General features: G+C 46.9%; 2 protein-coding genes across 3 annotated transcripts in view; both read right to left on the reverse strand.

Annotated features, from left to right (window-relative positions):
* Nucleotides 1-1,930, reverse strand: part of ATP6V1G1 (ATPase H+ transporting V1 subunit G1) — a 17,536-nt gene extending 15,606 nt beyond the window's left edge. Inside the window, exon 1 of the mRNA XM_075579491.1 lies at nucleotides 1,879-1,930. Within this exon, the coding sequence (XP_075435606.1) occupies nucleotides 1,879-1,930 (52 nt within the window). The remainder of the gene's footprint in view (nucleotides 1-1,878) is intronic.
* A 668-nt stretch (nucleotides 1,931-2,598) lies between these two features.
* Nucleotides 2,599-14,098, reverse strand: TNFSF15 (TNF superfamily member 15). 2 transcript variants are annotated; one of them, XM_075579426.1, is made up of 4 exons: nucleotides 13,618-14,092; nucleotides 9,977-10,028; nucleotides 8,959-8,991; nucleotides 2,599-7,566 (listed from the first exon to the last, which is right to left on the reverse strand). In XM_075579426.1, exons 1-4 carry the CDS (start codon nucleotides 13,822-13,824, stop codon nucleotides 7,121-7,123), a joined length of 738 nt encoding a protein of 245 aa, XP_075435541.1. In that variant the 5' UTR covers nucleotides 13,825-14,092; the 3' UTR covers nucleotides 2,599-7,120. The 2 variants fall into 2 exon arrangements, with proteins under 2 accessions (XP_075435541.1, XP_075435542.1); XM_075579427.1 differs by lacking the exon at nucleotides 8,959-8,991 and having other exon boundaries at nucleotides 13,618-14,098.
* Nucleotides 14,099-24,645: the final 10,547 nt, after the last annotated feature.

Consider the following 24,645-nt stretch of genomic DNA (forward strand, 5'->3'; position numbering starts at 1 on the left):
AGAGGGACAGCGGATGTAAGAGAAAAAGGGAGGAGAGGGAGTGAGGAATTGGGGGGGGACGAGTGAGAGACAAAGGGGGGGGGAGAAAAATACAAATGTGAAAGGGGAGGACTCGCAAACCGGCGACATGTGGGGGAGGGGGCACAGTGCTGACATGGGGAGAGGGGGGGGGATTCTGGGCCCCAGGAAATCTGTTGGCGGTCCTAAGTGGTACGCAGCACATAGGAATGTTACACACACAGTCCCTGCCCAGGAGAGCTTACACTCTATGATCTTGGTGCCTGAGGCACAGGGAGATAAAGTGACTTACCCAAGGTCACAAGGAGCCGACACCAGGAATTTATCTACAGTAGGTCCCCTGCTTCACACTCAGTGTCATTGTTTAGAGAGTCAGTAAAGTCTTTACTCGCTGAGCCACTTTACTCTGTGAGCCACTTTACTCTGTGAGCCACTTTACTCTGACCACTTTACCCTGAGCCACTTTACTCTGTGAGCCACTTTACTCTGTGAGACACTTTACTCTGTGAGCCACTTTACCCTGAGCCACTTTACTCTGTGAGCCACTTTACTCTGTGAGCCACTTTACTCTGTGAGCCACTTTACTCTGACCACATTACTCTGTGAGCCACTTTACTCTGTGAGCCACTTTACTCTGTGAGCCACTTTACTCTGACCACTTTACTCTGTGAGCCACTTTACTCTGACCACTTTACTCTGTGAGCCACTTTACTCTGAGCCACTTTACTCTGTGAGCCACTTTACTCTGACCACTTTACTCTGTGAGCTGCTTTCCTCTGACCACTTTACTCTGACCACCTTACTCTGTGAGCCACTTTACTCTGTGAGCCACTTTACTCTGAGCCACTTTACTCTGAGCCACTTTACTCTGTGAGCCACTTTACTCTGTGAGCCACTTTACTCTGTGAGCCACTTTACTCTGACCACTTTACTATGTGAGCCACTTTACTCTGACCACTTTACTCTGTGAGCCACTTTACTCTGTGAGCCACTTTACTCTGTGAGCAACTTTACTCTGTGAGCAACTTTACTCTGTGAGCAACTTTACTCTGTGAGCCACTTTACTCTGACCTACTTTACTCTGAGCTGCTTTACTCTGACCACTTTACTCTGAGCCGCTTTACTCTGAGCCGCTTTACTCTGAGCCGCTTTACTCTGACCACTTTACTCTGACCAATTTACTCTGTGAGCCGCTTTACTCTGACCACTTTACTCTGACCACTTTACTCTGTGAGCCGCTTTACTCTGTGAGCCGCTTTACTCTGAGCTGCTTTACTCTGAGCCACTTTACTCTGAGCCACTTTACTCTGAGCCACTTTACTCTGACCACTTTACTCTGACCCGCTTTACTCTGAGCCGCTTTACTCTGAGCCGCTTTACTCTGAGCCACTTTACTCTGTGAGCCACTTTACTCTGAGCCACTTTACTCTGTGAGCCACTTTACTCTGTGAGCCACTTTACTCTGTGAGCCACTTTACTCTGAGCCACTTTACTCTGAGCCACTTTACTCTGTGAGCCACTTTACTCTGTGAGCCACTTTACTCTGTGAGCCACTTTACTCTGTGAGCCACTTTACTCTGTGAGCCACTTTACTCTGGGAGCTACTTTATCCTGTGAGCCACTTTATTCCGTGACCCAAAGCGCTGCTTAACGTAACAATAACAACATTTTACGTGACCGTAATCCTAACGCCTATGCACTAAAGAGAATAACGCCACGATAACCTCGAGTTAACCCCTCAAATAACATCAATACGTTTCTACGGACGTTCGGGTAACGTATCTGCAAATAAGATACTAATGACCCGCAGACCCCTCACCTAACCTCGCTGATCCGCTAAGTTTAGCGCAGGGTAATTACGTGACGATAAATAGGTCACTTCTAAATGTACCGTTACTCCCAACCAGACCATGGTTATCCTAAGGTTATTTCCGTCAATAGGCTATAGTGACAGAGGGAGGTATGACGTGGTACCCTAATATAGTATTTTGGTTTAGTACTTATCACTTTCCACTGAAATAATAGTTATATGTCAGATATATACAGTATTAACAATAATATACAATTCAGAAACACATCTAGAGGTGCATTTGATAAGATACAGCTCAACCCCGTTATAGCGCGATCCATTACAACGCGAATCCGCTTATAACGTTTATTTTCGTATTTATGAATACTTTACAACACGATTATTGGAATCCTTAAATAGTTCATTGTACAATGCATACAATTGTACATTATTTCTAATGCGATCCGCTTATAACGCGATGTGATTCTTTGGACCCCAAGCATGGCGTTATAAGGGGGTTGAGCTGTATAATTTAGGTTATGTAATAAACAGTGTAATGTATTTAGTTGTTTAAAGTGAATGTAGGATATGTTTTATATTGTGCACTAAATAAATTATGTCTGTGCAATGACATTGCAACTATTTATTGGAATAATTACAGAGAAACAGAAATACTTATGTAACCTCCTTACCCAGTTACAAAGGAGGTCACGTCACATTGACGATATACAGTGGTTGCCGCCTTTAGCCTCCTGCGGCCGTTTCAGCGCGATGTTTAAAACCGCGGGCAGATGCAGTGTTTCATGCGGCATGTTCCGGCATTTAAAGCCGCGGCCGCGTGCATTGTACAGTATTAGCGCTGTGCTTATTTAATTGTTTTCAACTGTTTTCAACATTACAGTCTCACAGTTATGTGAGGTCTGTATTAGAGGTACACAAGCAAGCTACTGTAACATTATGGGCAGCATGCGTGCAACTTTATGGGCGGCGTGCTGTATACAAACTTTCACTGATAACTACAGTACTATTGGCGCTGTCTCGGCATGAATGCGGTGAAGTGCGTGGCATTCGAAAAAAAATACCCAAACAAACCGGAAATGTTGAAGAATAAAAGGGGCCGTGACAGTACATGGCAGTGCTCAGTCTCTCAGGCCTGTGCTGGGTGGGTACAGGGTGCTGGGTGGCTTCTGGGTAGGTGCAGGGTGCTTTGTGGGCACAGGGTGCTGTGTGGGCGCAGGGTGCTGTGTGGGTGCAGGGTGCTGGGTGGGTGCTGGCCGGGCAGGGATAAGCAGATAGAAGGTTGGGTGCCAGAAACGTTTGTAAGACATAAACGGTGTGTTATTTGATACCTGGACTTCGTGCTCCTGGGACCGTGCGTATCTGAGGTAGAAAAAAATAAATCATAAGTCATTTTTTTCTCAAAACCCAAATTTATCAAAATATTTATATGCCAGTTTTATTGAGTTCATCACAAAGTCTGTATATATAATTGATTGATAGAAACAAAACATACAGATACAAGCATTAAAGTCGCAATACTACACCCCCTTTTTATTTTTTTGTATATGTAAAGCATGTGACAATGTATCATTCATTAATTTATCTCCCTGTTGTATATCTGTCAAAATCCTGATTGTATGTCTAACATACTGGCTGCTTCAGTCAGCGTAACTCAACAGCTACAATGTATCCTGATATTACTAAGGTAACATTAGCTATTGTTACAGTTTGCAGCTCAAACTGCTGTAAACATCGGCAACAAATGATCAGAAACAGGAAAGTGTTGCAAAGATCTTGCACTGCTGGGGAGGTGTGCTAAAACCTGCTACAGATATCAACGGATGCTCAGTGTATTAAAACTCATTACAAATGGCATTACGCGTTGAATAATAATAATAAAAAAGTGATCTAATACTACAGAACTGATTTATTAAAGGAAAACCATATACGATTTCACTTTTCCTGCTTTTATATATAATGTATTTTTTTTTTTAATGAAAGTTACAATATGTATTCTAGATTTCCAAACGTTTTAATATAAAACTTACAGGCAAGCAACGGCAGCACGAAATAAAATACAGAAACAGTTTAAGTGTAACAACAATTAACCAGCAATAATACTACCTTAACTATTTACACTGACAAACCGGTTTTGTCGTGCAAACATTTCCCAACGGTTTGACTGATGGAAGTGAAGTTGTGCTATGTACACACGTCCTTAAACACAACAAGTCACGCCACTTTCTGTTTTACTGCGACAGTGTTTATTCCAGATTACTCACGCATTGTTTATGTACGTTCGGGCGTGTTTGTGTCTGTGACCTCGGTGTGTGCACTTCTTACAATGTGCGACTTTGTAAATATTCTGCGATCCAAAGATATCAGGTTGAGCAACCTTGTGACATTGTGTCACCCCGAGCGATGATAATAACCCGTTTTCAGGCAACGCATGGGCTGCAGATATGGCAGTAAAGATTGCACAATCCAAAGGTGTCTTAATATGTTTGGACTATATGAACAAAATACTATATACAGTCGGTTACTATTAGTCCATATTCAAAAAAGAGGACACCAAAAGCCGCTTGCGCATGCGCGGTCGGAGTTCAAGGACAGAAAACGCGAACATATTGTGACCCTGGTATACAGTCCACTCTAAAACAAGTGTCACGCAGTACACACGCATGCACGCATGCACACACATACACTCTCTCTCACTCTTTGTGTTTCTCTCTGTCTGTGTCTATCTCTCTGTCTCTTTGTGTGTGTGTGTGTGTCTCTCTCTCTCTCTCTCTGTCTCTGTGGCTCCCTCTCTGTCTCTGTGGCTCTCTCTCTATTTCTGTCTGTCTGTCTCTCTCTGGCACTTTCTCTCTCTCTGTGTCCGTCTCTCTCGGTTTGAGCTTCGTGCCACAAGCAACATGGCTGCTGCAGGCCCCCAAGGCGGAGCTTCCTCCGTTTAACCCTCCTACCTCATACATCCGACTGCTGATTGGCTGGCAAAGTGGGCGGGACCCTATAATAAGGGGAGTATGTACTTTTCAATGTAACTTTATTGGGAAAAAAATGTTGCTTTATAATCTGGCAAACCCGGTAATACCTTTGGCTCAGAATTACAGATGTGGCCCGACTTTATCTGCCCCGGAGGTGCGGTATAAAAGTCCATTTCACCCGATTCCGGGGAAGCAGCTCCGTTTGCAGCCGGCAGCCTCACATAAACGGAAGCCGACTTTAATAGACATTCATGGGTTAAAGTGTACAATGCTACATAGTTCATTAGTTACAGAGTATCTAGAAATTTCCAAACACAAATGCAAACATTTTGTAGCTCTTCACAGAAGAGAACATAACATGGTGTGTGGGAGGTGGGACAGAGACCTGCACACTGGCACATTCTGTGTGTCACGTTCTGTGTGTCACGTTCTGTGTGTCACGTTCTGTGTGTCACGTTCTGTGTGTCACGTGTGAGGGAGCCGTGCACACCGATAAGAGATGCAACAAAAGTTAGTGCAAGAGAATCATTTTAATGACTGGGCACAGTCATATAACATCCAAAACATCCAACGTTTCGGTGCCTAGCACCTTCATCAGAGAGCAGCGGGGCAGTGCAGAAGAGGAGTGGGGCAGAGGAGTGGGGCGGTGCAGCAGAGGAGCGGGGCGGTGGAGCAGAGGAGCGGGGCAGTACAGCAGAGGAGCGGGGCAGTACAGCAGAGGAGCGGGGCAGAGGAGCGGGGCGGTGGAGCAGAGGAGCGGGGCAGTACAGCAGAGGAGCGGGGCAGTACAGCACCGTATCATTAAGTAGCTGAGAGAGCGGGGAGAAGCTGCGATCCAGTCCAGCTACATCACTGGGGAGTGGGGGATGCAGGGACGGCCAGAATTCAGGGGGCCGCCTTATTGCCTACTAATGCTCTACAACACCAGAGCTCTTATCTACTTTGTTTGATTTACTTGTTTGATTTACTTAGTATATATGTGTAATCATTATTTCTCTGGCATCCTTGCAGCTTGTTTTTGGTCAGACTGACCTTTTCAATGCTGGAGTTATGAATGTCTGTGCTTACCTCACCTATTTAAGGCTCCGCGTCTGGAAAACAGCTGTGTATCTGTATTGGGTATGTCCCCCCAAATAACCATTAGATTAACCTGTGCCATTGGCCACAATATCTTTTCAATAATGTCTGCTTCTAATTGTCCTACGGGACGCGTTCTCAACTCCAGTCCTCAAGACTTCCCAACAGGTCAGGTTTTGAGGATATCTCTGCTTCAGCACAGGTAGCTCATCAGTCTCAGCTTCCACACAGGTAGCTCAATCAGTGGGTCAGTCTTTGACTGAGCCACCCGTGCTGAAGCTGGGATATCTTCAAAACCTGACCTGTTGGGGGGTCTTGAATGGAGTTGAGTCCCCCCTGCCCTACGGAATTCAGTGAAGCACACTAGTTACATTAAGGCAGGGGTGCGCAAACTGGGGGGCGCTGGATTTTCTGGGGGGGGAGGGGTGCGGCAGTTCTAGGGGTCCCACGCTCTCCCCCCTGGCATTTAAATTAAATGCTGGGGGACTGCGCGAGGCCTCTGTAACACACTTCCCTTCCAGCAACGCGTCGCCATATTAACCCGGTGTCAATTGACGCCGCGGTGTCACGTGACGTCACGTTCCCATGGCCGAGCGGGGGGAGGGGAGGCACGAGACGCAGAGGAGAGCAGGCAGGGGTGGGCACATGGAAAAGTTTGCGCACCCCTGCATTAGGGCGCAACACACGACACGGCAGACAATGCTATCTTCAGAATACCTGCAGCTGCAAGATCTGATACCAAAGTTCACATGACATCACCAGACTACTTAGCAGTTATCTACAGCGAGCGATGGCTCGGCAAATATTGGGCAATTGATGGCTGTTGAGTAACAAGGATCAAACTCACATCCTTCCTTATAAAGTCTTGCGCCAATAACATCAGATTGTAAAACTGACGTGCGGCAGCTATTTGGGATTCTGCTCACAAAGGCACGTTCAACTTTGTGCTCAAATCAGGTTTATTTCTGGGAGACATTGCAGCATGAAGGGCAGCTTGGCAGCTTTCCCTAGATACGGAGCAGGAGTTGGCCTGTCGATTGAGTAGAGAAACCAAACTTCAGAGAGATAAGGACTCACTAAGGAGTAATGTGATGTGGACGTTTTTAGTAAGTGACTCATATAAAGTAATACACAATTCCCTTTAGAAACACTGTATGTACAATTATAGCGTATCCAAAATAGGCTAAAATCTGTACAATATTTACATGGTTGGTGCCAGTTCACGGCTTCTAACCAATGTGGTCATTGGTTATACCAAGAAAGCTCCAAAGAAAGTCTTGTGCTCCATAGTGACATCAACCAGTTTGATATCGCTTACTTTCACCATCAGTCGGTCTCCTCTCTTCATGAGTAGCAGAGCTCCCAAGTAGATGGGCCGGTTCCCCAAATTCTCCTTTTCACAAAGTGACTTGGTTCCTTTCAGGAGATCCTCCGATGCTGGATAGTTGGAATTGACCTTTGTGATGGTCTGAAACACGAAGTCTACTTTTTTGCCCACCTTCTCCTGTCCACTTTCATTGCACCGCAGGTCGGCCAAATGGAAGGTCACTTGGGAATAGACAAAATAAGACCCCGTTTTGGGAATTTGCAGTGACCGGTTGATATAGTTCATTCCATTTTGGGTGAACGCTTGCCCATGTTGGTCCTCCCATTGTAGAGTGTTGGATTTGTCACTTGAATAATCTTGACCTTTACCTGATAAGAAAACAAATATTTACTTAAGTTATCATAACTTGGCTGAGTTGCATACATTGCACATTAATATGTCCTGCAATAACCACTCAAACTCCGGGGGAGGCTGCCATCTTGCTTCCAAGTAGAAATCTGCCCCATCCTGTAGCTTAGTTTTTTTTTATTGCTACTGGAGGATGCTCGGAAATTGGCCAACCTTAGTATAACTAGCAGACAGGTATCCTGAGATCTGCTTCTGTGCTCCTTCTGGCAAAACCTTAGGGGAATAGCACGTGTCCCAATGATTCATTGTCACCACTTATATTCCCCTTAGAGCTGGATGGAACACAGATTTACATTACAACTGTAATTCAGCGGAACTGTCAGATCTATTCAATGTATTCCTGTCCTCTGTGGGAAGTGGCATGCTGGGGATGCTGGGGATGCTGGGGATGCTGGGGATGATACTGGTCTTGAAGTGAGAGAAGCACGTTCAAGATGTGTCTTTGTGCATACAAAACATGCACAGCTCTGCACAAAGCACATGCATACAAAACATGCACAGCCCTGCACAAAGAACATGCATAGAAAACATGCACAGCCCTGCACAAAGGACATGCATACAAAACATGCACAGCTCTGCACAAAGGACATGCATAGAAAACATGCACAGCCCTGCACAAAGGACATGCATAGAAAACATGCACAGCCCTGCAGACCGAACATGGACAGCCCTATATGCAGAACATGCAAACAGGACATGCACATCTGCATACAGGACATGCACAGCCCTGCATACAGGGCAAGCACAGCCATGCAGACAGGACATGCACAGCCATGCAGACAGGACATGCATACAGGACATGCACAGCCATGCAGACAGGACATGCGCATCCATGCAGACAGGACATGTGCAGCCATGCAGACAGGACATGCGCAGCCATGCAGACAGGACATGCGCAGCCATGCAGACAGGCCATGCGCAGCCCTGCAGACAGGACATGCAGACAGGACTTGCACAGCCATGCAGACAGGACATGCACAGCCCTGCATACAGGGCATGCGCAGCCATGCAGACAGGACATGCGCAGCCATGCAGGCAGGACATGCGCAGCCATGCAGGCAGGACATGCGCAGCCCTGCAGACAGGACATGCGCAGCCCTGCAGACAGGACATGCGCAGCCCTGCAGACAGGACATGCGCAGCCCTGCAGACAGGACATGCGCAGCCCTGCAGACAGGACATGCACAGCCCTGCATACCTTTTTAGTAGTCTATATAAAATAGGTTAATTTTAGTAATGCCGTGGGGTTTTTTTTACACCTGGATCCATGTCCTAAAGACTTGATCGTTCTTTGAGATTGTTCGCTTTATGCGAAATAGAAAATGAAGGATTAAATAAGGACTATTCACTACCTGTCAGGTGAGCTCTGGGCTTTAAATCCATACCTGCAATACAATAAACAGAATGAAATGATTGAAGCATTCTTTTGTGCAGCCATGTGCAAATACGTAGGGTATATAGAAGGGGGTGGGGGGGAGGTAGGGGATTTCATATGCCTCCCCAAACTCTCCTTTAGGGCTGGGACCCGGGCGGCTGCACGAGCGTTCCCCACCAGCAGGGGAATCCTCCCGAGCCGGTCCCGGTCCCCCCTGGCTGCACTGCTCACTACGCACTGTGACGCGTCAGCCACCAGGGGATGCAAGAAAATTGTAATCCCAAGCGGCGACGCGTCACGTGGTGTGGCTGTGAACCAATGAGGAGGGGAGGAGGGGAGCGGGGAGGAGTGTGGAGGGACAGCAGCGTGAGTGCCTGTCTGTGTGTGTGTGTGTGTGTATGTGTGTGTCTGAGTGCGTGAGTGCCTGCCTCTGTCTGTGTGTGTGTGTGTGTGTGCGCGTGCGCGTGTGTGTGAGAGAGAGTGCCTGCGTGTGTGTATGAGTGTGTGTGTTGCTTGTGATTACTTACATCAGCAGCTCCAGCCCGAGCCCAGGGAGGGAGGGGGGAGAGTAGCGGGTCCCTCCGCTCAAGCCACGCCCCCCCTCCCGCTCACCTCCTGCTCACCTCCCGCTCACCTCCCGCTCCGGCTCCCGCTCCCTACAGACCGCATATCGCGGTCTGTGTCTGTCAGCGCCCCGCCTGTCTGCAGTGCGGGAGCGCTGACGGAGGGAGCGGGGCCTTAGCCTTATACAACTCATGGAGAGTTAAAACGGAGAACACCTGAGATACCTGGGAATTATGCTAATTGCGATATGCAAAGTATTTTCAAATGATTGGAATGATCATAGTTCCCAGGCATCTCAGGTGTGTGACAGGTACCTCTCCACATGCTCTCTAATGGAGAGTTAGGGGAAGTGTATATACTGCAAGTCAATGAGTACGCCAGTAAAACGGACTCTTGGAAAGATATTAAGAGAAGACAGACGTGTAACATACCTGAACCTGAAGCTTTATAAGCCGAAGTATTCAGTACACTTTCACTCGAACTCTGCAGAAAAAAAACAGAATGGTCAAAATCTCTGAAAGGCGGCACAGCTGCAGTCATTCTGCAATCGTAGAACGCAGAGGCGCTAAACTCCAGTCCTAAAGACCCCCAACAGGTCAGGTTTTCAGGATATCCCAGTTTCAGCACAGGTGGCTCAATCAGTCCCTGCTTCAGCACAGGTGACTCAGTCTTCCACTGATTGATTGAGCCACCTGTGCTGAAGCAGGGATATCCTAAAAACCTGAGCTGTTGGTGGCCCTTGAGGAATGAAGTTGGCCGCCCTGATCTAGGCTGAGATACATCACTCTATTTATCTAAATAATAAAATGAATAATAATTGTTAATGTGTCCAATACACCACACTACACGCAGTGAAGTGCGGATGTTAAATAAATCCCTCCCTGGCCATACAACAAGGTGCATATCTCAAGTTACCCTTCTCCGGTACAATAGCTTGTAAATAAAAGTTTGCCCCTGGCAGGGGTATTCTCCCACTCAGAGCTGAACGTTGTCAGGTTGTGTGTGTGGATACCAGCCTGCAGGGTGTGAATGAGATCCCCACAATGCCAACAGGTTTGCACTTTGTTTTGAAAGATTTGAAGGTTTAATGTCGTCCTTCAATCCTAGTGTAATAATCACTGTGGATAGGAGAGCGTTGACTGAATACGGAATTAATATCTTACAGATGTACATATATATATATATATATATATACTGCCACTTTTGTAGTGTTTGCCATTGTATTTGCAGAAGAGCTTACACTCTAGTACACTAATATTTCTGAAGGGCCCCTTTGCTGCCTGTAATGTTCAGCAGGAGGAGTGGGGTGTAAAACAGAGATAAAGATAGATCAGAGCAGCAAGCACAAGATGGTCATATATTTTGGTTCCATCGGACAGGAGACAAAATAAAAGCAACAGCCAATTAGTGTCTCATAGAAATAATCAGAATGAACTTCTGTGACCTGTTGAAATGATGATATTGTTGAAATGATTAATATGATGAGAATCACGGAGAGATAAATAGTGTATATGTTTCATTGATTTCATATACAGTATGTCTTTCTAACAGTTTGTGTTCCCGTCCCACGGTTTCCCTGCTTGTGAGAAGAGAAGGGTGGGACACTGGTCCTTCCTTCCATGTAGTAACACCGGAGGGAGCGGGAGGACGGGGTCTGATATCTTTTATTGGACCAACACTTATTGGGTGCACGCAAGCCGATCTATCCTTACACGAACCCCTAGTGCTGGATTTGTCAGCTTCCAGATTAGCAATTGATTAATAATACCAGTAACTTTAGTTCATACAGCGCGTTTCTCCCAATGGGACTCAAACACCTCACAATGACATTACAGCACAATACGAGGCACATAGGATTGTTACAGACACAGTCCCTGACCAGATGAGCTTACAATCTATGTTTTTGGTGCCTGAGGCACAGGGAGATAACGTGACTTGCCCAAGGTCACAAGGAGCAGACACCGGGAATTGAACCAGGTTCCCCTGATTCAAATTCAGTGTCATTGTTACAGAGTCCCTTTGATTATTGCTAATATAGAAGTATCCATCAGCCATCTCCGACACCAGCCACACAAGAAACACACACTGTGGAGTTCTCACACCTCAAGAGCAGATTTACGTCTGTCAGCATTTCTTTGCCGACGTCACCTGGGGAGAAGGACCTGCTTTGCATGTTCATATTGAACATTACACCTTCCTGCTGTCAGTACAGACCGATGTGGGACACCTGCGTGTTGTAACCTCATTCTGTCCATCTGTCCATCTATCTATGACATTCTGTTGATGGTGTGGTCACTTTATATAACTTGCTTGTCATTGCTATGCCCCACACAATGCATTTTACCATTTAAGTGCAGTTTGTAGAAGTCAGTGATGGCATATCCCTGGCAGACACGTTATATCCCTGGCAGACACGGCATATCCCTGGCAGACACGGCATATCCCTGGCAGACACGGCATATCCCTGGCAGACACGGCATATCCCTGGCAGACACGGCATATCCCTGGCAGACACGGCATATCCCTGGCAGACACGGCATATCCCTGGCAGACACGTAATATCCCTGGCAGACACGGCATATCCCTGGCAGACACGGCATATCCCTGGCAGACACGTTATATCCCTGGCAGACACGGCATATACCTGGCAGACACGGCATATCCCTGGCAGACACGGCATATCCCTGGCAGACACGGCATATCCCTGGCAGACACGGCATATCCCTGGCAGACACGGCATATCCCTGGCAGACACGGCATATCCCTGGCAGACACGGCATATCCCTGGCAGACACGTAATCTCCCTGGCAGACACGGCATATCCCTGGCAGACACGGCATATCCCTGGCAGACACGGCATATCCCTGGCAGACACGGCATATCCCTGGCAGACACGGCATATCCCTGGCAGACACGGCATATCCCTGGCAGACACGGCATATCCCTGGCAGACACGTAATCTCCCTGGCAGACACGGCATATCCCTGGCAGACACGGCATATCCCTGGCAGACACGGCATATCCCTGGCAGACACGGCATATCCCTGGCAGACACGGCATATCCCTGGCAGACACGGCATATCCCTGGCAGACACGGCATATCCCCGGCAGACACGGCATATCCCCGGGAGACATGGCATATCCCCGGCAGACACGGCACATCCCTGGCAGACACGTAATCTCCCTGGCAGACACGGCATATCCCTGGCAGACACGGCATATCCCTGGCAGACACGGCATATCCCTGGCAGACACGGCATATCCCTGGCAGACACGGCATATCCCTGGCAGACACGGCATATCCCTGGCAGACACGGCATATCCCTGGCAGACACGGCATATCCCCGGGAGACATGGCATATCCCTGGCAGACACGGCATATCCCTGGCAGACACGGCATATCCCTGGCAGACACGGCATGTCCCTGGCAGACACAGCATATCCCTGGCAGACACGTCACAAACCCGTGGTTCCTGGTAGGAGTCCGTGTCTCGGCTGCAAAGCCAGAGGAGCAGTCACCGGCATTGCAGCCGGGATATTAGTATCCTCTATACTGCAGGGGGTGGCCGACTCCAGTCCTCAAGGGCCGCCAACAGGTCAAGTTTTAAGGATATCCCTGCTTCAGCAAAGGTGGTTCAATCAGAGGATTGAGCCACCTGTGCTGACGCAGGGATGTCCTTAAAACCTGACCTGTTGGTGACCTTTGAGGACTTAAGTTGTCCAGTCAACAACTGGGCCACTGATTGAGCCACATGTGCTGAAGCAGGGATAGCCCTAATACCTGACCTGCTGGTGGCCCTTGAGGACCGGTGTTGGCTACCCCAGCTCTATACTGTGGTACTTGCACGAATGAACACCCGGGTGTGCTATCCTAATAACAAATATTGGTGTCTTCTTTAGCACCGACGGCCTGCACCGCGCTGTACTGTGACAGAGGGACTTATCCGCAGTCCCAGTGGTCCCCAGGCAGCGTCCTTCCCAGCGAGCGGTGTGTGGGCGTGACTGCTCTGTGTATTTATATCTCACACCTGCGTCCACGTCGGGCAGCTGATGTGCCGGGGCGTTTGCTTACCTGCACGGCTGCTTTGTCTCCCCTGTGTATAATGAAACTGCCCACCATCAGATAACCCGTGGGCACCGCCAGGGTGCACAAGCCCAGCAGGCAGCAGGTTACAGCACACTGCAGCTTCCTCAGGGTGCTGTCCTGCACCGAGCTAGCCCGCAGACCCTGCTTTGTAACCTGTTCCTCTTCCTGCAGCATAGCAATGCTAAATTCCATGTCGCTGTCACCGACCGTCACACAAACACAAGGTCCTCTCTCCGAGCATGTTTCCTGCACCCCGGCCCAGCAATAAATAAGGACACACGTGTGTGGGACGGCAGCCTCCCTCAAACAAGTGTCACCCACTTCCCCTTTCTGGGAGTGTCCCGCCCACGGACGATACCAGGACCTTTTGAGCCTGGGCTCTTGGCACTGTGCATGGATTTTGGAAAGTCCCTGAATGTGGAACTCGCACGCTGAAGCCTTGGAAACTTGGCTGAAGCGTAGTGCGCTGCACAGGAAGCGCTGGCAACACGCTGAAGCCTTGGAAACTTGGCTGAAGCGCAGAGCGCTGCACAGGAAGCGCTGGCAACACGCTGAAGCCTTGGAAACTTGGCTGAAGCGCAGAGCGCTGCAGAGGAAGCGCTGGCAACACGCTGAAGGTTTGAAACCCAGAGCGAGGAATGAACCAGAATCACAACCGCCGGGAGCGCTTCTCGTCTTTATTTTATTCTTAAACTCTTCGCATGCGGAAGCAAAACCGTCGGCTGCAAATCAGCTGGGATCCTTTAGCCCAGTCCTTAACCCCCCCCCCCTCAACAGGTCAGGTTTTCAGGATATTCTAGCTTCAGCACAGGTGGATCAATCATTTTGACTGAACCACCTGTGCTGAAGCAGGGTGTGTATGTAAAACCTGCACTGTTGGTGGTCCTTGAAGACTGCAGTTGGGAAGATCTGCTTTAAAGCGCTAATCCCCCTAGAAGCCTCTATGTCAGGGGCGGCCAACTCCAGTCCTCAAGGGCCACCAACAGTTCAGGTTTTCAGGATATCCCTGCTTCAGCACAGGTGGCTCAATCAGTGGCTCAGTCGAAGATTGAGCCACTGATTGAGTCCCTGTGCTGAAGCATTGACTGAGTCCCACCTGTGCTGAAGCAGGGACTAATTGAGCAACCTGTGCTGAAGCAGGGATATCTTGAAAACCTGTTGGTGGCCCTTGAGAACTGTAGTTGGAAACCCCTGATTTAAGCCACACAGGGCTGTGATACTGTTATCTTGGTTGCTATTTCAGGGTTTTATTTTTAAACCAAAAAAAATAAAAAATTCTAGTGCTAAACAACAATATTTGTCTTAATCTCTAGTTGCTGAGGTTACCGTGGTAACCTGCACCCTGCGCTGGGCTCTGGGGAAAGCTTCATTTTACCTTCTCAGACATTTAATTATTCGAACGTTTATATCTCCTGAACAAAGCATCAGATTAAAAAATAAATAAATGAATAAATGAAACAATGTAGGAAAAGGAAAGAAGTAATAAAGCCGCGATCAGCGCGGTCTGATGCTTTAAGGCGAGCAGACAATTGTGAGGTCGTTTTTGCATGTTTGAACACCTTACGTACGCTAGTCTGATCAGCAAACACAGGCAGGAGACAGGCCTGTCCTACCCATCAAGGTCACTGCGACGCGATAATAACACCCCCTTCTTGCACTGTTATACCATGTTTTCTGTAGCCTGAGATGTGCTGTTTCCGAAACTCAAAGCTCATCTTTGATTATACAGCAGGGACGGGCAACTCCAGTCATCAAGGGCCACCAACATGTCAAGTGTTCTGGATATCCCTGCTTCAGCACAGGTGGCTCAGTCATTCACTGCATCGCCTGTGCTGAGGCAGGGATATTTGGAACACCTGGACATATGAAACAAAAAAGAGCGCAAAAAGGAAAACACAATAAGTCCCTGCATAATAACATTTATAAAAGGAAACAAAATATAAAATAGGATCATGCAGATCCAGTCATCCACACACCCAAAGGGGACACATCCACGGGGGTCGGATCCTGAAGAATCAGGACCCCGCAATCTCACAGTCCAAGATTGAGTCAGGAAAGCGGTCCAGCCAGCGAGTTATTAAAAGCGGGTGGTGCAGTTTGGAGTTGGCGTCCTCGTGCTGGTAGGGCGATGTCAGCTTCCAGGTGTCCGGCGTCACGTAGCTGCGTGATGGCCTCACCTCAACGCGTTTCGCGTCAGATGACGTTTCATCAGGCGGGCTGGTTAACTACTAGTTAACAAATCCATTTAAGAAAAAGGAGAAATCACCCTAGAGAACAACTTTTAATCCCCAATAAACAGAGAACATCTGTAATATTGAATGAGGTTGGGGATACGCCACTATTCATTACAGGGTTTTGCAAACGAGAGGAAAATCAGAAAGATCCTTGTAACAGGGACTTACCCCTGTTAAGAAATGTGCTTCTAATCCAGCAGTGTGCTGGTTAATTGCACACCTGCAATAAACCAACCCCACATGCCTAATCAGAACTCTGTCAGAAAAAGCCTGCTCTGAGACACAGGAGGAGGATTCCTGAGTCTCATTGGGGGTGAAACCAAGGAAGGACAGATGTCTTGAGCTACAAAGAGACAGCAGGCTGACAGCAAGACAAAGGGGAGCAGACCTGTATACCTGGACAGACATTGCCTTAGCACTCAAGGGTGCTGACCCAGGAGAGCAGAAAGGCCTTCCCCTACAGCTACAAGAAACTGATAAGACTGTTGTATATCTGTATAAATGTATATATATGGGGCTGGTAATTAGCTTAGCTAACCACCCAGTTAGAGAGGGCTGGACTACATGTGTAGATATTCTCCAAAGTGGAGTAGGTTTTCTTTTGCTTCGTTTGAAGAATTTTACTGTGTTAAAGGGACAGGCGCAATAAAGCCTAATTTAAGTTTCACTTTAAACGGTCTCCATTGCATACCTCTGAACACGTCTCTTACATTCCTGCAGGGACATTGGGGTATCCTTCAAATTGACCCTATTTTACAGGATAAGATTACAATGAAACCAAAGATAGCATTTAGGAAGGCCAGAAACATAAAAAATATCCGGGTTCCCACTGTATTGAAAAAACATACATTACATGCATCCTCGAATACATGTAACCATGTATTTGTCATCATAACTCTGTGTCCAGGACATACCTGAAAACGAGAGGTACCTCAATGTATTACTTCCAGGTAACACATTTTATAAACAAATAAATAAATACCTGGGAATTTTCTACAATAACCAGTAGGAAATGATATATGTGGAAAATGTGTTATGTGTCAACACATGACACGGGATAAAAGTATATGTGATATGAAAACTGACAACATACACAAAATGACACAATTTATTAGTGATATGAAAACTGGCAACATACTGTACACAAAATTACACAATTTATTAGTGATATGAAAACTGGCAACATACACAAAATTACACAATTTATTAACTACAAAATAAATGAATGTTCCCAGCACACAAAAGACGGTAAGGGGATAGGTGAGCACAAAATCTTTTAATGAAAAACACAAAGTGAGTGTGAAACCACAACGTACAATAAAGGGGAAGGGAGAGGAAAGGGGGGCAGCGCTGCCCCCCTTTCCTTTGTACTTTTATGTTTGCCTCACCCCATCCCTTTCCTCTCCCTTCCCCTTTATTGTACGTTGTGGTTTCACACTCACTTTGTGTTTTTCATTAAAAGATTTTGTGCTCACCTATCCCCTTACCGTCTTTTGTGTGCTGGGAACATTCATTTTTCTGTATTGTAGTAGGATGGAATTGGGGTCCTCCCTGTTCCACATTGCACCTACTATTCCATACGCCAGTTTGAGTGCCATCTATATTTTTGTTGTTCACAATTTATTAACTGTTTAACAACATACTGTATGTGGTTTACATTATTGACTGCCCGTGTAATTTGCGGCATGTCGGTAAAACAATTCGATCACTTAAAACTAGGATAGGTGGACATGTTAATGGGATTACAAATGCCCAGCGTAACCTTGAAAAGGAAAAAGGTACATAGCTTGCCGCAGCATTTTTTGACCCATCATGAAGGCGAACCTGATGGACTGCAATATAGAGGCATAGAAGTTGTTCCAAGAGACCCTAGGAGAGGGGACAGAGAGGCACAACTCCTCCAGAAGGAACAATTCTGGATGTATATACACTAGGCAGTAAAGCACCCGGGGTGTGAATAAATTCCTAGAACTGGCCCCCTTTCTCAAATAGGATATGCCTTTTATTTAGTTTCACCGTTGGGAAGGGGGGGAGGTGGTGGGAAGGGGGGGGAGGTGGTGGGAAGGGGGGAGGTGGGGGGGAGGTGGTGGGAAGGGGGGAGGTGGTGGGAAGGGGGGGGAGGTGGTGCGAAGGGGGGGAGGTGGAGGGGAGGTGAAGGGGGTGGGGGGTGGAGGGGAGGTGAAGGGGGGGTGGAGGGGAGGTGAAGGGGGGGTGGAGGGGAGGTGAAGGGGGGGTGAAGGGGGGGTGGAGGGGAGGTGAAGGGAGGTGAAGGGGGGGTGGAGGGGGGGTGAAGGGTAGGTGAAGGGGGGGTGAAGAGGGGGTGGAGGGGAGGTGAAGGGGAGGTGAAGGGGGGGTGGAGGGGAGGTGAAGGGTGGTGGAGGGAGGTGAGGGGTGGGTGAGGGGAGGTGAAGGGGGGTGAGGAGAGGTGAAGGCCGCTCCCTGACCCGTCCGGCCGCTCACTCACCCGTCCGGCCGCCCACTCACCCGTCCGGCAGCTCCCTCACCCGTCCGGCAGCTCCCTCAGCCGTCCGGCAGCTCCCACGTGGATCTGAGGCGGGAGGCAGCTTGTTGTGGCCGCTCCCCCGCTGTGTCCCGGGCGCTCGCTCCCCCGCTGACTGTAGCGGCGCCGGGGGGGGAGGGGGTGGAGGGGAGGTGAAGGGGGGTGAGGGGTGGGTGAAGGGGGGTGAGGGGTGGGTGAAGGCCGCTCACTCACCCGCCCGGAAGCTCCCACGTGGATCTGAGGCGGGAGGCAGCTTGTTGTGGCTGCTCCCCCGCTGTGTCCCGGGCACTCGCTCCCCCGCTGACTGTAGCGGCGCCGGGGGGGAGGGGTGCTGAAAGCGCGGTAAACAGGGAAACACGGGGAGAGGAGGAGGTGCGCGCGGGTGTGGAGGCTGATGTTCGGGGAGGAAGAGGCGGAGGCTCCGGGACCGGTGGGTATGTGAGCCCCACCCCCCGGGTTATACATGCTGCTAATGTACACCCCCCCCCCTACTGTGTGTGTGTGTGTGTGTTTGTGTCCCTGTGTGTGTGTGTGTGTGTGTCCCTGTGTGTCCTTTGGCCCGTCACTCCGCCTCAGGCCAATGAGAGGTGTGCGGGGGCGGCCCAAGGGACCAATGAGATTTCCCCTAGGGACACCGGACATCCAGGCAGGCAGGCATACAGTGCTTTCACTAATATAGTATAAGATATATACATTCTTCTGATTGCACGTTTTTTTTTGTTTAATTGTAGTTCTATATCCTCGCTTCCTGAAAAGAAAGTAAGGTAATTCAGATACATAAGTGCTGTTTCTCTTTGGCACTATTTATTTACATCATCATTTTATCGGTACTGACATCTGTTGTCTCTAGTTGTAAGATGTTCCCATAATGTGTTCATTGCATGTTACATCATCCTCATCTTTCATTTTTATGTTCAGTGTGTAGCTGTCGCTAGATTACTTTTATGTGTTATTTTATTTGTGTGCAGTTGCATTATGCACTGATTTGGTATTATAAACCTGCTTGTGTTCTGGTATATCAATCAATGCACTGATTGGATGGCTTTTAATATTACCCGGTTGCGATCCTGATTGGCGGGAGGTTACTACAGCTCAACCCCCGTAATAACACGATCCGTTACAACGCGAATCCGCTTATAACGCGATGCCAGCGCGGCTCCCAATTTTCGTATTTATTAATACTTTACAACACGATTATTGGTATCTTAAATACTTTATTGTACAGTGCATACAATTGTACATTGTTTCTAACGCGATCTGCTTATAACGCGATGTGATTCTTTGGATCCCAAGCACAGCGTTATAAGGGGGTTGAGCTGTACCTCTTCGGTATTTAAGACCGGCCTTAGGATCCATTAGACCAACACCCCTGATGAAGCGTCTTCTGACGCGAAACGCGTTGAGGTGAGGTCATCACGCAGCTACGTGACGCTGTGACGCCGGGAAGCTGACATCGCCCTACCTCCATGAGGACGCCAACTCCAAACTGCACCAACAGCTTTTAATAACTCGCTGCCTGGACCGCTTTCCTGATTCCATCTTGGACTGTGAGATTGCGGGGTTCTGGTTCTTCAGGATCCGACCCCCCGTGGACGTGTCCCCTTTGGATGTGTGGATGACTGGATCTGCATGATCCTATTTTATATTTTGGTTCCTTTAATACATTTTATTACGCTGGAACTTATTGTGTTTTCCTTTTTACGCTCTTTTTTGTTTCGTATGTCCTGGTTACCCCGCCGGTCCCGGGAGAATTGGTGCCGCGGAGGAGCACCTGTCCCCTCTTGGCATGTGCAGAGATCACTGGGACAGTGCACACTTTGTTCTTCTTGTATATCCAGAACACCTGTCCTGTTGGTGGCCCTTGGGGACTGGAGTCTGCCGCCCCCTGTTATACAGCGCAGCTTAATTAGAGTTTATTGCTTTTACAGAGAGGTGGGCGATTTTTTGGGGGGTGGGAATTGGATCCGCCGCTGATCGGCTGGTTCCTTTAGTCCGCGAATTTCCGCAGATCAGTCTCAAAAAGGGCGAGTCGCGTTTCGCGGATTTAATTTTCTATCACCGACAATCCACATGATGGATTAAAAATCTGTGGTCAGATTGAGGGGGCTATGCACTAAGCAGTGATAAGTCGTTTTAAGAGCGCAAAGTGCTCTTAGAACGTGAAGTTTCGCTATTCACTAAGCCGCGCAAACAGGCGCTTAGCGCTCTAAAACGGACTTTTTCCTGGAAATTTTTCAAAGTCCAACTTTGCTCGTACGATGAGCTGTTTGCGCTGAATCCTGTTCAGTGGTTCTGCACAGGGATTAACTAAAGTGTTTGTACTGATTGGGCACTTTGCGGGATTCACTAAGCAACGCAAACTTATCATACGTGAAAGTTGCGCTGAATAAAGCTCACCGGCTAAAGGCAGGTGATAAAAAAAGCAGGACTTAGAAAAAATTCTTTGTTTACCTTTTTGCATGCGCAAAACCCATACAACAGGCCGGCGGGTGTCCCCGGCTGACCCCGCAGGGTTCCCCGAGGAAGGCCGGGGGTCGCGCGGGTGTCCCTGGCTGACCCCGCAGCCGTCCCGGGGTCCCTGCGGGCCTGCGGTACCAATATTGTGCCTACAAAAATACTAAACATTATTTCTAACTAAATACACCGCCCTAACACATACAGTACAATAATGTGCAAAATAACTATTATCCAGATATGGATAATAGATTATTTGACCATTATTAAACACTGCATTAGCATACCTAAATAAAGTAAATAAAAACAGTAGTCAGCTAATTCAATGAATACAAGCAGTAACAACATCAACAATGAATTAATGAAACCATTAACCAATGAAACCAATTAATGCCTAAACCAACTCAAAATGAATAGTAACACCAACCAATCAAACCGATGAATTACTACAACATTAATGAATGTAAACATTAAAAGACAAAGAAATAAATTCAAACAATGGGGTCTATGCAGTAAGTGGCGAGAAGGCTGGATTAGCCATTTTTTTTTGCGAGATTGCCATATGGTATGCAGTTGATGGCGGAATTTGTGCGAGATTACTGAAACACGGCATATGCTATTGTTGCCGGAAATAAAGCGCCGTGCGGGTGGCGAGAATGGCTATTTTGCCATATTAAGCACTACTCTGAATGCAGTAGATGCCGAGTAAGATCTCGGCGGTGCGCGGCAGAAACTCTTAGCGAGAAAAGCGCCAAAAAGCTGCGCCAATCCAAGAAGGCACCAACAACCAGCCGAGAGCCGAACATTTCAGCTGCTAGTGAAATTGCTGTGTCATTCTAGTGTTGCTGTTGCCAGCGCAGCTTGACTTGTATTACATGTCATTCTGAACTTCTTACATGTGTTGTTTAGTGGTTCTGCACAGGGATCAACTAAAGTGTTTGTACTGATTGGGCACTTTGCATGGAAACTCCAATCTACTTTAAGGGAACTTTCTGCGCATAAGTGGCTATTGATCACAACTACAGGTAAATTATTTTAGGTCAAACTTTTGATGTGTGATTAAAAATAATTATATTATTCTTAACCCCATATTGCCGTGGAGGGCATACCGATACATTACGCCATCCGCCACTTGCTGCATGAACGCGAAGCGCTGCGCTGTGTACGCGCAACATGTGGAACTCACCAATTTACTCACAATCGCCATTTACAGCATTTAGTGGCAAATACCCGGCAAAAAAAGGAGATCTAATTGTGCTGGCGACAGACACATCTCGCAACTTACTGCATAGGCCCCAATATCTGAAATAACCATAAAACGCATTAGCTAACATAATACAACATTAACTACTATGTAACTATCAAAAAAATGTTGGGCATCTTTTTTTGATGGGAAAGGTATACAGGGATATACCAAATAAGTATACATGGGAAGGATGTTGATCCAGGGATTAATCCGAATGCCAATTCTTGGAGTCAGGAAGGAATTAATGTTTCCCCTTAATGGGGGTTTTGTTTGCCTTCCTCTGGATCAATGAGTAAGTATAGATATAGGATAAAGTATCTGTTGTCTAAATTTAGCATAGGTTGAACTTGGTGGACCTATGTCTTTTTTCAACCTCATCTACTATGTAACTATGTAACTATGTAACTAACTACAAACGAACACCAATCGCAAACATTTTATTACCATTATGCAGGAAAAAAACAAACAATCACATCCACATAAGAAATTGAAATTAAAAAAAACAACAGTAATACCAAGCCACAAATGCCCCCCAAATATTGTCATAATAATGTATTAATCTGTACCCTAAAGTGGTACAGATTAATATATTATCAGTCAATGTGCCTCCCCCCAAAAATAAAAAAACACATCCAATGAAAAAACCTGTAAAAAGAGACATTTACAAACATTGAATATCTTACTTACCATTAGAAGCGGTGGCCCTCCGACTCCCGGGGTAACAGGAAGCTCACGTACCTTGGAGGCCTCCAACAGCATCCGATGCCATCCGCCATGAAGATCCGGATCAGGTACCCAATCTTCTTTTTTATTTCTTTAATCACCTTCTTCTATCTTCATCTGTCACGATTTCTTGATCTTCTTTATCTTCTATCTTCATCTGTCAATCCAAAAAACCGAATGGTAAATCCCAACCAATGTTGTCTCGTCGTCTTCTTGGGCTCAAATGAGGCGTCACGGCCTTAAATAGGGCTTGTGACGTCACATTTAGCCTCAAAATGGTTAACAGCCACCTGACTGGCTGTTCAAACCATGTTCCGACTTTATTCTTTTTTTTTTACATGACGTCACTTAAAGGGAATGATGCCAGCCAATCAGAATGGCTGTGCTTAATTTGCCTTTAACATGATGTCACTAAATCCAAGATGGCCGGTGTCACATGGTATTTCAGCCAATCAGAGTGTGGAATTGGTTCCCACTATCTGATTGGCTGAAATACCATGTGACGCTGGTTTCGTCACGTCATTTTAAAGGCAAATGAAGCACAGCCATTCTGATTGGCTGGCATCATTCCCTTTAAGTGACGTCATGTAAAAAAAAAAAAATTCAAGTCGGAACATGGTTTGAACAGCCAATCAGGTGGCTGTTAACCATTTTGAGGCTAAATGTGACGTTACAAGCCATATTTATGGCCATGACGCCTCATTTGAGCCCAAGATGACGACGAGACAACATCGGTTGGGATTTACCATGGGGTTTTTTGGATTGACAGATGAAGATAGAAGATAAAGAAGATCAAGAAATGGTGACAGATGAAGATAGACGGTGATTAAAGAAAGAAAGAAGATTGGGGTACCTGATCCGGATCTTCATGGCGGATGGCATCGGATGCTGTTGGAGGCCTTCAAGGTACGTGAGCTTCATGTTACCCCGGGAGTCGGAGGGCCACCGCTTCTAATGGTAAGTGATATATTCAATGTTTGTAAATGTCTCTTTTTACAGGTTTCTTCATTGGATGTGTTTTTTTATTTTTTGGGGGAGGCACATTGACTGATAATATATTAATCTGTACCACTTTAGGGTACAGATTAATACATTATTATGACAATATTTGGGGGGCATTTGTGGCTTGGTATTGCTGTTGGTTTTTTTCATTTCAATTTCTTATGTGGATGTGATTGTTTGTTTTTTTCCTGCTTAATCGTAATAAAATGTTTGCGATTGGTGTTCGTTTGTAGTTAATGTTATATTATGTTAGCTAATGCGTTTTATGGTTATTTCAGATATTGTTTGAATTTATTTCTTTGTCTTTTAATGTTTACATTCATTAATGTTGTAGTAATTAATTGGTTTGATTGGTTTGTGTTACTATTCATTTTGAGTCGGGTTAGGAATTAATTGGTTTCATTGGTTAATGGTTTAATTCATTCATTGTTGATGTTGTTACTGCTTGTATTCATTGGATTAGCTGGCTACTGTTTCTATTTACTTTATTTAGGTATGCTAATGCAGTGTTTAATAATGGGCAAATAATCTATTATCCATATCTGGATAATAGTAATTTTGCACATTATTGTACTGTATGTGTTAGGGCAGAGAGGGGGGGGGTCGTGTATTGATGTTTGTTAAATCTTTTTTTAATATACATGTGTTTCATAGTGTAGATGTGCAGGGGGTCTCCGGAGCTGAACCGCATTGGTGTCATGTCCGAGGATCCCCTACTTCAGGAGATACGGGCCTGGTTATGGGGTGCCAGTATCCCCTGCACTTTCAAGCGTCCGCGTCACGTGACCGGGACATTGAAATTCTGCAGGGGATACCGGCACCCCATAACGGGGCCTGTATCTCCTGAAGTAGGG

The sequence above is a fragment of the Ascaphus truei genome, chromosome 21, assembly GCF_040206685.1.
Source record: "Ascaphus truei isolate aAscTru1 chromosome 21, aAscTru1.hap1, whole genome shotgun sequence".
NCBI classification, from domain to species: Eukaryota; Metazoa; Chordata; class Amphibia; order Anura; family Ascaphidae; genus Ascaphus; species Ascaphus truei.